Below are 12,368 nucleotides of genomic sequence, written 5' to 3' on the forward strand. Positions count from 1 at the left end.
TTGTTCAGCATAATACTAGTGAGATTCACACACGTTATTGTGTATATCAGTAGTTCTGTTTTTCTTGTGTGGTATTCCATTGTATGGATATACCACACTTCTCTTTTATGAACATTGAGTTGGTACCAGTTTGGGACTATTGTGAATAAAGCTGTTATGAACATTCTTGTACCACTCTTTCTGTGGACAGATGTTTTTATTTCTCTTGGCTAAATATCTAGGAGTAGAATTACTAGGTCAAAGGGTAGGTGCATGTTTAACTTCATAAGGAATTGTGAAGCCTGTTCCACCATGTTTATACCGTTTTATAGTCCCACCAACAGTGTATGAGAGTTGGTGGGACTATAAAATGGTACAGTCCCACAGTGTTCATAGCATTTTATAGCCCCACTAACAGTGAATAAGAGTTCCAGTTGCTCCATGTACTTGCCAACATTTGGTGGTGTGTTTTTAATTTTAGCCATTCTAGCAGGTGTGTATTGGTTCTCATTGTGGTTTTAATTTGCATTTCCTTGATCAGTAAAGGTGTTGAAAACTTTTTCATGTGCTTATTGACCATTTGTTTATCTCCCCTTGTAAAGATGTCGGTTGTCTTTTACCCATGCAGTGATTGTTTTAGTCAGTTTCATTATTTAGAAATAGTTCATTTGTTAGCAGATATTTAATTTTTTAAAAGAAAAAGTCTGTACTTGTATCACATTTAGTAACGAATTAAAAACACGATGAGTCTGAATTAATGAATCTTTTTCTTTGCTTAAAGCATTGTAGATTCCAGTTTGGTATATAACAGATTGCTCTGACCTGTTATTACTCTCCTTGCTTTGAAACCACAGTTATTCTTTTTTGCCAGCCCAATACTTTCAATGTTGAGACTTGTCCTTTTTACCTGAACCCAACTGCTCAAATTTTCTCTGGTTTTCTCCTTCCCAGAACTGTATTCTTATATCTGTTCTTTATCACCATTCATTCAGTGTCTCCTGACTTTTGAGGATCCTTAGAGGTTGATGGGCTCCATTTATGAGAATGAAATTTCATCAGAAGGAAGTTATGGAGAACTGAACTTTTTACAGTATTTTGGCTAGAGCAGACAACTTGAGCCAAAAGACATTCCACCAAAGTAAGCTACTAATGCGTATGTGGTGAGCATGCCAGGGTAACGAAAACGTATTCTTTTTTCCCAGAAGCCTCTAATAATTCAGATGTTGGCCCTGAAGACCAAGAAAATTCTTCAAAGGAAAATGCATCATCAAATGTTACTTGCACTGATCCCACCCCAACATCTAATGATGACGGCAAATCACATGAGCTGTCTAACCTTCGACTGGAGAATCAGCTACTGAGGAATGAAGTTCAGTCTTTAAATCAAGAAATGGCCTCCTTACTTCAAAGATCCAAGGAAACTCAAGAAGGTAGAGTCTTAATTAAATTGTTCAGGATTAAGAATTTAACATTTCAAAAATAAACTAAAAACCTTACATCCAAACTATTAGAAGTATTTTGATGAGACTTGTAAAATGGTGCATCATAGGAATATAGGGCCTAGATCTGGAAATGAGACTCATCGTCCCACCAAACTGAAACATGGAACATTGGCTCGTTTGGTCATTCTTTAGGAACCACGAAATATAAGATCTGAGATGAACAGAGCATTAGTAATCACCTGGTTCATTTGATTGATTTGTTGTGGACCTTTTAAGGAGAACCGTTCAATGAACCAAAGGTAGGACTAGACAGAAAGTAGTGGGCGCTAGTAGGCAGGGTCCCAGTATTACGCTGCTCAGGGGACATAGAAAGTGCATGGAATACAGTTTGAATAGTGCCCTCTGGAATTGTGCAGCGAGGTGGCCCTGGGGTAGAAGGAACCCCCAGGTTCCTCAGAAATGGGTAATTAAAAAGCAGATAATCCCACAACTAAAGTACTGATGGGAAAATGTCTGACTGTGTAAGCGTGAATGAGGAGAAAGCAGAAGAAATCTCTGCCTGGATTCCTAGGGGTGATTAGGAGGAATGGGGAACATTGGGAAAAATTTTGCTGTGGCATGGATGGGGGCCCAGAGGGTAGAATAGGAAGAGCTTTAAGACTGCTAGGACTGGCTTAACTGCAGAAAAAACTTTACTTTCCCCAGACTAATTTAGATGTGGAAATGGAGCTTTTCCTGAGACCCTGTAAAGTGTGCTTCAAATTTAGAAAAAAGTTGGCGGCAGACTGCAATTGCAGTTGGTACAGGAGGGTGTGGAGATGCGGGTGCGTTTTGAGTGGCGCGGTACATGGCTCTTTCTGCACCAGCGGCCTGAGTGAATATAGGAACATTTTTGGCAACATAAGTGGAAGAAACAGATTCTTTCCTGTGTTTATCTTTGGGCTTTGTTTTTGTTTGTTTTGATCTTCCTTGGGTGGTGGGGAGTATACGTGACCTACCTTTGATTTAAATTTGCGTTCTTCCCCTGTCGCTGGCAGAGCTGTACAAACCCATCCACCATTTTACTGTTGTTAGCTCTGTGCCGTCTACAGGTGTGAGCTTCCAAATGCTTTTTGATGTATCTGTAGAAAAAGCAATATTTGTAGACGAGCAGTTAACTTCACGCCCCTTTCCAACACATTAACTGTAACGGAGGTGTGAATATTGGCCTTGAAATTCGAAGATATTTGTAAGCCTCTAATTTTGGCAATAAGTAAAGTACTAAAGGGACTCAAAGGAAAATCTGTATGTGCTCCAAGAAAGATATGTTTCTTGCTCGCATAGTGAAATTTCATTTTTTTATAGAATTAAACAAAGCAAGAACAAGAGTTGAAAAGTGGAACATCGACCATGCAAAAAGTGATCGCATAACTAGAGAACTTCGAGCCCAAGTAGATGATCTGACGGAAGCGGTGGCTGCAAAGGACTCCCAGCTAGCAGTACTGAAAGTGCGATTACAGGAAGCTGATCAGCTGCTGAATACCCGCACGGAAGCCTTAGAAGCCTTACAGAGTGAAAAATCACGGTAGCTAATCCTGTTAATAAAGAATGAGCTAGAATGATTTTCTCTTTCCAACACAAATAAGGGTAAACATTGTAGCATATTCTACGTTATGAAAATTCAGCTTTTGGAAATTTACAAGAGGGAAGTTTTATGTTTTGGTACTGTTGAAGTTTGTGTAATTAGAGATGGCTCAAATGACTACATATAGGGGATCAAATTGACAACACAACTCAAAAGGGTAGGTAGGAAGTTTGGGGGGCAGTGAGTTTATGTTAATGGGGGAGGACTAATTTGGAAAAGGAGGGTGAGGATGGTTGCACAACTTGAAGAATTTGATCAGTGTCACTGAATTGTACATGTAGAAATGATTGAATGTTTTACAGTATGTTTTGCTGTGTGTATTTTCAGCAGTTAAGAACTATTCAAATCGTTGTTTGAACCTTGAGATACATTGTTAGCAAATTCTGAATTTAAAAAATAACGTAGTGTCATTAATCTTTCAACATATAATGTGGTGTGTGCGTATATTTTGATGCTTAAAAAATACAGATTAAAAACCTGTTGCTGTCATGTTGATTCCGACTCATAGCGACCCTGTAGGACAGAACTGTCCCATAAGATTTCCAAGGCTGTAATCTATACAGAAGCAGACTGCCACATCTTTCTCCCACAGAGCAGCTGGTGGGTTCGAACCACCAACCTTTTGGTTAGCAGCCAAGAGCTAACCGCTGCTTTGCCAGAGCTCCTTAAAATATAGATTCCAAAAAAAAAAACAAAACCCAAACCGTTGCTGTCGAGTCGATTCTGACTCATAGCGACCCTGTAGGACAGAGTAAAACTGCCCCACAGGGTTTCCAAGGAGTGACTGGTGGATTTGAACTGCTGACGTTTTGGTTAGCAGCCGAGCTCTTAACCACCGTGCCACCAGAGCTCCAAGATATAGATTATATCCCTTTAAAAAGGAAAAAGATTGCTCTAAGAATGTTTTAGTCAAGCCGTCTTTTTTGTGCTAACATAGTGTTCTAAAAATTATTCCACTTTATCACTTGTACCTGTATACTGTGGAAATGAGTTATTTCAAGAGATGTATTTTCTTTCAGAATAATGCAGGATCACACTGAAGGTAGTAGCCTACAGAATCAAGCTCTGCAAACTCTTCAGGAGAGACTGCACGAAGCGGACACCGCGCTGAAGAGAGAGCAGGAGAGCTATAAGCAAATGCAGGTGAGAATGGGAGATAGCACAGGTCTTTGTCATTTGGACAAGGAGGAATGACTTTATGCTGGTTCATAACACATTTTCTCCTGAATAAAATTATGCAGGCATTTCAGGATATTCTCTTTCTGTGACATAAACCAGGTATTTGAAATTTTAGCTTAGTCCTTGCTAAATTTATTTATTTTATGTGTTGAGATGCAATTAAAATAGTTAATATTCATTAGAGACAAACATTTTTTCAGTTTATCTAATTAAATGCTGATTTGGGGTATCTTATTCAAGCTGTTTCTGAGTCCAGTTTAATTTTATTTACTTATTTCAAGAGAAAGTCATACATAGTATTATTTCAAGTTCTACTCTTAGACTGAGTTTTTGCGTCTTGTTCAGTGATTCTCAACCCTGTCTGCACGTTAGAAGCACCTGTGGAGCTTTTCATACTTTCTGATGCCCAGACTCCAATCCCAGGGCGTCTGATCCCATTGGTATGGGTTAGGGCCCAGGCATTGGTGTTTTGCTTTGTTTTGTTTCATTTCGCTTTACTTTGTTGTTTTGGTTTTACAAGATTCACAGGTGATTCTAATGGGCAGTCAGGGTTGAGAACCACTGATCTAGGGCCATCTTTCAACATGTGAAAATAGTTCGATCGTAAAGGGTAAATATCAGGCAATTTTTTTTTTTTAATTTAATAATATATTTTATTTAACCCAGTATAGCCAAAGTACTAGCATTTCAACATGTAGTTAATATTAAAAACTATTAATGAGATATTTTACATTCTTTTTTGTATATTAATCCTTTGAAATGTGGTATGTATTTTACACTTACAGCAATCTAAATCCAGTCACTAGATTTTCTTTGGAAATACTTGGTCTGTATTTAATATACTCATATTGTTCTTTGTTGTTAGGTGCCATTGGTCAGTTCCAACTTACAGCAACCCTAGGTACAACAGAATGAAACGTTACCCGGTCTTAAAAGTTTTCCAGTAATAGTCACTTCCTCAAAAAGTGTAGACTGGGGGAAGATACTCCTACATACATGGCCACAAGTACTAATCGTTAGCATTAAAATAGCCAGCCAACCAACTCAACAAATAATACAACAGCATATGTATGGATAATTCTTTTGTTCCTTTCTCCAAAATGAGTTGATAATCAGAAATTTGTGGGCTTTAGTTATTGGCATGTAACTGTACACTTCCTGACTTCTGCTTCACCTTCTGAGTCTTTTGGTGATGAGAGCTTTCAAGAATAAAGGGCAAAAGTAATCCTCAGAACTAGAGCATATATTTTCACTTCTAGGTATAAGTGACAGACAGTGTGGTTTTAGAGGGTGCTTTAAAAGCTTCTTAAGCTAAAAAAGTACATTAAACTAGTTTATTAGATAACTTGAAATAAGAGGAAAACATTAGCCATCATATTAGAAAAGATCTGTTTATGTAATTCTTCAGTTTTTTTCTAGTAGACTTCTAGTTTTCTATAGACCTGTTATTCATTAACTAGCTACTACTTTCAGACCAGATCTAGAATTCAAGTGACCAGGATCACCTGGGAAATTTCTTTTAAAAAAAGACAGATTCCCAAGCCAGCCTTTGAAATTGTGATTCAGTTTTCTTGGGTGCCTGTCGTTTTAACAGACTCCTTTGTTAATTTTGATGCATTGCCAGGTGTGGGAGCCACAACTTTGTATTTCCTATTCTTCAGTTCCTAACAAATGAGGAAGGCTTTTTCCCCCCTATTATGTTATTGGGCTGAGCTAATAAATCCCACTGGATATCTGAATGGATGGTTGTAAAATATATTCCAAAGCAAAATGATATAATAAGTATGATATAAAATTTATCTCAGAGTGAGTTTGCTGCGCGCCTTAATAAAATGGAAGTGGAACGTCAGAATTTGGCAGAAGCGGTTACTCTGGCAGAAAGAAAATATTCAGACGAGAAGAAGAGAGTTGATGAGCTGCAGCAGCAAGTCAAGATGCATAAGTCCAACTTGGAGTCCTCTAAGCAGGAATTAATTGACTACAAGCAAAAAGCTACTAGAATTCTCCAGGTAAGCTTGAAATGTATGCTTTTGAATGTTAAGATGTATCAGTTAACTGAGAGACACTTTGAGACTCTGTGTAGATGTATGAAATGATTTCTTCATGTTTGGCTGGGTTGACTTGCTTCAGGTGCCTTACTCTACTTAGAAACTTCATAAAAAAGATAAAATGTCTTTTCTTCCTGCCACTTTTTTGTTTATTAATTTATTCTGCCGTTCCCTAGTTCAGGCCCTCAATCTGTTGCCATAATCACTGTGAGAATATTAACATTTGCTGTCAAGCAATCATTGTGTTCATCCTTACTGATCTTTGGTTGAACTTTTTGGAGCAACTGGTCTAGGCCTCATCCATCCCTCAGAACCCCTCACCCAGCTTTTTCCCCCTCTGTCAGATCTAAGGTGACTCTACCTCCCGCTTTACTTAAAAAGACTACAGTCATAACTTCCCTTTTCTTCACCTCTGATCAGAGGGAAAACATGTTCCTTCATTTTTTTCTAGGATAATTTTTCTACCTGAATGTTAATTCCATCTCCTCCCACTTCCTTTAAGCCCTTTCTCCATAATTCTGTCCCTTTCTTTGCCTGTATCCCCTATCTTTCCCTCTCTGCTGCCGCCTTCTACTATCATCTTGCCCAGCTTACTCAAGAGCGCGTGGTTACTTAGGGGAAGAACTAGATCTTGGAACTACTACCGAAGGAAGAAACAACCCATTTGGCATTTTTGACCACCTTGAACCAGTGCCTTGTCCTCCTTTCTTTCAATGTCAGATTTGTCAGAACTTATTAGCTTCTTGGTATAATTTCTGTCCTCACAACACTTCCGAATTTGTCTTTCATGGCATATATACTTGTTCTTGTCCTTTCCTTAGTTCCTGTCTTCCTTGATTTGGGTAGAACGTTCGACACCGTTCACCCTCCTGCCTCCTTGACACCCTTTCCTCCCTTCTATTATTTCTGTTATTTTACTTGCATGGCCATGGCTCTCTTTGTACCTCTCTTCCTGCCTTGTCCGTCTCTGCTGGGCCCTCTTCCCAGTCTCCAAAGAGTGAGTGTTCTCAAGTGCTGTCTTAGCCCTCTTTGCTATTCTGTCTTCCGTTGCATTCTCATATATTCACTCTGCCCCTGTCTGTCACCTCCATGTGAATAACTTCAAGCATGTCTACAGCCCGGACGTCCTGACCCCAGTTTCTAACTGGCTGCTCTGCCTTTTTGCATGGAATGTCCCAGTCCCTACCAGCCTCTCCTTCATTCTTCTGTTTCAGTAAATTTTGTTGCCATCTTCCCAAGCAGTAGAGCTGGAAACTTTGGTGTCATTCTCAACTTCACTTTTCCCTTACCCCTATTTCCTCTCGTTTATGAACACCTTTTCATTCCGCTGCCATGAAGTATCATATCCATTTCCTCCAAACCTTCCTTTTTTTTTTTTCTTTTATGTCACTAGAATTTAATTCACTTAACAAGACATTTATTGAGCACCTAACTATTTACTAGGCACTATGATAGGTGCTTGGAGCCCTGGTGTCACAGGCGTTAAGCATTTGACTGCTAACTGAAAGGTTGGCGGTTCAAACCCACTAGCTGCTCTGTGGGAGAAAGACGTGGCAGTCTGCTTCCGTAAAGATTACAGCCTTGGAAACCCTATGGGGAAGTTCTCCTTTGTCCTGTAGGGTCACTATGAGTCAGAATTGACTCGATGGCAGTCGATTTGGGTTTTTTGTGTGTTTTTTAATTTATGATAGGTACTGAGGCTACAAAGCTCAAAGCCATGTCCCCTTTCCTAAAAGGGCATTCAGCTTAGTGGAAAAACATTGAAGTAATTAATTTAATGAAATTATTGGTGGGTACAGTACAGTGGGAGCCTGAGGGAAGAAGCTTTTAAAATCTGCCTGGGGATGTCAGGGATCACTGCTTTGAGGGGATACTGTATAAAAAGAAACTTGAAAGATGAGTAGGGAAGAGATTGCAGATGAAACAGCCTGATAGAAAAGTCTGTCCCAGATTAGGAGGCTGGAGAGAACATGGCCTGTGTGGAGGGCCGCAGCTAGTTCCATATTGCTGGATCATGAACTGTTAGCGGTTAATGGGTGATAAAACTCAATGGCAGGCAGAAGCCAGATCATGAAGGGCCTTGTATACCACGTAAAGGAGTTTTGATTTGATCCCATAGGTGATGCGGGTTAGAGATAAAGAATTTGAGTGACATGATCAGATTGGAGTGTAAGAACTGTGGCAGCAGTGAGGTGCTTAGAGGAGAGCTGGGCCTCTATCATGTGTGTCACTGTATCCCCGGTACAGTTCCTGGCCCACAGTAGGTACTCAGTAAACTGTTGCTGAGTGAATTGAACAAGAGTGAGGAGTGGAATGGTAAGATCAGAGGCATGTAGATGGTGAAGAGGTAATTGTCAGAAGTTATGGTAAGAAATAATGAGAGTGTAATCTAAGGTTGTGGCAGAGAGGATGACAAACACAGGACAGATATGTAGAAGGTAGAACGTATGTGACCGGGGGATTTAATTGGAGGGAGGGAAAAAAGGCCAGTGGAATCTAGGATGATTTCCCCATTTTTGGTTGGAAGGACTGTCTGAATAATGTTCCCCTGTACTATAAGAGGGAAAACAGATTAGGGTTGAGGGAGATGATGAAACATTATAGGAAGTTTGCAAAGTTGGTGTGACATTGAGGTGAAAGAGGCAGGCAAACCAGAAATATGGACCTGACGCTCAGCAGAGCAGTCTGGGCATTGGCCATGTGGAGGTGGCCATGTCAATGGGAGTGCAGATAAGATTGCCCAAGAATCGTACCAGCCTGAGGTCTAAGAACAGTCTTAAACATCAACGTTTGGGCAACTTGGGCAAAGGAAAAGAGCCTGCAAAAGAAAGAAAGTGAGAAGGGAGGTGGTCAGAGGCTGGAGGAGAACTAGGAGAGACTGGCACCATCCAGGGAAGCCAGGCAAGGGGAGAGTTACAAGGGGGAATGATTGTCAGATACGACTGAGAGCTTGAATGTGATCAGGACTGAACAGGGGTCTAGGGCTTGGCAACTACAAGGTCCCTGGGGACCTCACAAAGGGCAGTTCCAGTGTGAATTGGGAGGTGAAGCTATGAAAACCGTGACAGCTTGGCTGTGGACATGAGGAAGGGACAATAGCTAGGTAAGGATGTAGCACTGGGAGGGTTTATTTTTTGACTTTTAAAAATAACTTGTCGTTATTGCGTGCTGTCATATAAATTTTGACTCATAGCAACCCTACAGGACAGAATAGAACTGTCCCATAGAGTTTCATAGGCTGTAATCCTTATGGGAGCAGATTGCCAGGTCTTTTCCCCAACAGAGCTGCTGGTGGGTTTGAACTGCTGACCTTTTAGTTAGTAGCCGAGTGCTTAACCATTGTGTCACCAGGGCCCCTTAAACCAAACCAAACTCACTGCCGTTGAATCAGTTGCGACTCATCTACAGGACCGAGTAGAAGTGCCCCATAGGGTTTCTAAAACTGTAAGTGTTTACAGAAGCAGACTGCCACATCTTTTCTCTCGTGGAGCAGCTGGTTGGTTTGAACTGCCGACCTTTTGGTTAGCAGCCGAGCACTTAACTGTTGCATCACCAGGGCTCCTTAAATAACATAAAATTGTATAAATGATGTTTATTGTGGAAAATTTGAAAAATACAGAAAAGTTTAAAGAAGAAAGTAGGAATCACTCTTAATACTACCTCGTGGAAAATGAAAGATTATTTTTAAAGGAGGAGTGTAATTTTAAAATATTTATATTCTAAGGTGGAAGCTGATGGTCCTTATTATTCCTGGTCTAGAATTACAGCAATTTGTAAACTGCTCTTCCCACATCAAACCACTTCCCCCAACTCACCCTTTACACCAGGCATTGGCAAACTTTTTCTGTAAAGGACCACGTAGTAAATATTTTAGGTTTTATGGGCCACATACGGTCTTGTCACATACTCTTCTTTGTTTTTTACAGCCCTTTCTAAAACATGAAAGCCACTCTCAGCTGGCAGGCCATACAAGCCAGATTTAGTCTGTGTTCCACGGTTTGGCAACTCTGCTCTACACCACACAGATTGACCTTCCTAAAGTGCATCTCTGCTCACATCACTCCCCTGTCCACTTTTTGGTGATTTGCTTTAGTCTGCCAAATAAAATGAAGACATTTTAGCCTCGCATCCGAAGCTCCACAAATTGGTCCTGACATATGGTCTGAGCCACGTCTCCCAGTTCTTTCTTATAGGCCCTCTGTGCTTTTGCGCCTTTGTGCTTTGCCCTTTGCTTTCCCTACACCTTAAAATCCTGGCTATTTTTCAAGGTCAGCATGTTGCTGCCTCTCAAGTGAAGCGGTCTCTTCCCCAGAAACGGTGTCTCCTCCTCAGAACTGTGCAAATAATCTGACCAGGTCCTTCCTTCAACTTGTGCTTATTGCCTTCCTACTGAGCTGTAACTCCCTCTCAGTTTACAAGGCAGCGCGTGCTAGTCGGAGGGCAGAGACATAATCTTTATTCCACACAACATGTAGCACAGTGCCAAATCCATTGTAGGTGCTCCATAAATATTTGTTGAGTGGAATGTGATTTAAAAAAAAGGTTTTTTTAAGAAAGCATGAGAACAGTCTTATCTATGACAAGTTTTCAACTATAACATGATCCTGGGACCTAACTTCCAAGGACAATGTACAGCAAGACCCTGATGTGTTTTTATCCCTATGCATTTACCAATCTATGAACTTCCTTTGATTAAGGGTATTATTGGATATAATTTCCATAGTAGTTTAGTTTCTGTATAAACAGATGTTATTTAGTATGCAAGCTGATCTCTGCTTTCCTTAAACACACTTCTCTTTTTTTATGATAGTCTAAAGAAAAACTAATTAACAGCTTAAAGGAAGGATCTGGTTTTGAAGGCCTAGATAGCAGTACTGCCAGCAGCATGGAGCTGGAGGAGCTTCGGCACGAGAAGGAGATGCAGAGGGAGGAGATACAGAAGCTGATGGGCCAGATACACCAGCTGAGATCTGAACTACAGGTACGATTCCTTGCAGTTCAGCTTCACAGACAGCCCTTCACCCCCAGCTAATAAGAGTTTGCGAGGTGATGGGTTCTGTGCTTGGGGAAAGGGCTTTAGTGAAATAGCCTGTGTGAAGCTTCTGGTGGAATATTAGTCACCGTAGAGAAGTGAATCCAGAGCAGTAGAGTTCTTATCCATTGATTGTAAAGTTACGGGAATAAGAAACATGGGTAACCAGATTCATTCATTCCCCAGATATTACAGAGTGCCTGCCATGTGCCTGACATCTTTCAGGCCCGCAGATATAACATGCTTAAAACAAATGGGGAAAACATAGAAACCTTGAGCCAAGTTCTTTGCCACTGAGTTAAGATTTTGCAGGAAATCCCGAAAATGTTTTTTGAGTTTGAAGAAGTGAGAGTAGTGACACCAAAGTGAAGGAATAAGAACTATGGGAAGATGTAAAAACAGAGCATAGTGAAAAAGCTTAGGGGATGATAACCATATGCTAACCTGAGACAATGTGAGAGAGAAGTTCATACTGATTACTGAGGCAAACAGAAACACTAATTATAACCTGCAGTTTCAGGGGCTAATTCAGTGACTGTCATCATTAGGTTTTTGTTTTTTTCCTGCTCTCTTAGAAATCATTAGCTTTTGAATAGACATAAACCTACTCATCATTAAACCAAAGGGATGACAGGCTCGCGCAGTTGTATAGTGAAGGTGTCAGTTTATATGCTCCTCATAGACTGAGACTGTGCCTCACTTGTCTTTATCCTTCAGTTCCCACTGAGCCCAGTTTATGGCACATCTGGGTTGCTCGGTAAATGTTGAACCAAAGAGGTACCAAAGTTAACTACTTTCACATGTCAGGTTCATCTTTTTAGGATATGGAGGCTCAACAGGTTAATGAAGCAGAATCAGCAAGGGAGCAGTTACAAGACCTACAAGACCAAATAGCTCAGCAAAAAGCATCTAAACAAGAACTAGAAGCAGAACTGGACCGACAGAAGCAGGTAAGGATTTTATGTCGATCATCAACAAGGAAGACTGCCATCTAGTGGTCATATGAGGAAAGCAAAACCTGTTGCCTTCAAGTTGATTCCAACTCATAGCGGCCCTATAGGACA

General features: G+C 40.5%; 1 protein-coding gene across 3 annotated transcripts in view; it reads left to right on the forward strand.

Moving 5' to 3' along the window:
- GOLGA5 (golgin A5) overlaps positions 1 to 12,368 on the forward strand; it is a 33,273-nt gene that overhangs the window by 6,504 nt on the left and 14,401 nt on the right. For 2 of the 3 annotated variants that reach the window (XM_004376680.2, XM_023731751.1), the window contains exons 2-7: positions 1,182 to 1,409; positions 2,766 to 2,985; positions 4,065 to 4,188; positions 6,030 to 6,233; positions 11,083 to 11,253; positions 12,126 to 12,254. In XM_004376680.2, the coding sequence (XP_004376737.1) occupies positions 1,182 to 1,409; positions 2,766 to 2,985; positions 4,065 to 4,188; positions 6,030 to 6,233; positions 11,083 to 11,253; positions 12,126 to 12,254 (1,076 nt within the window). The remainder of the gene's footprint in view (positions 1 to 1,181; positions 1,410 to 2,765; positions 2,986 to 4,064; positions 4,189 to 6,029; positions 6,234 to 11,082; positions 11,254 to 12,125; positions 12,255 to 12,368) is intronic. The other variant, XM_023731750.1, reaches the window with a different exon arrangement.

The sequence above is a fragment of the Trichechus manatus genome, unplaced genomic scaffold (assembly GCF_000243295.1).
Source record: "Trichechus manatus latirostris isolate Lorelei unplaced genomic scaffold, TriManLat1.0 scaffold00045, whole genome shotgun sequence".
NCBI classification, from domain to species: Eukaryota; Metazoa; Chordata; class Mammalia; order Sirenia; family Trichechidae; genus Trichechus; species Trichechus manatus.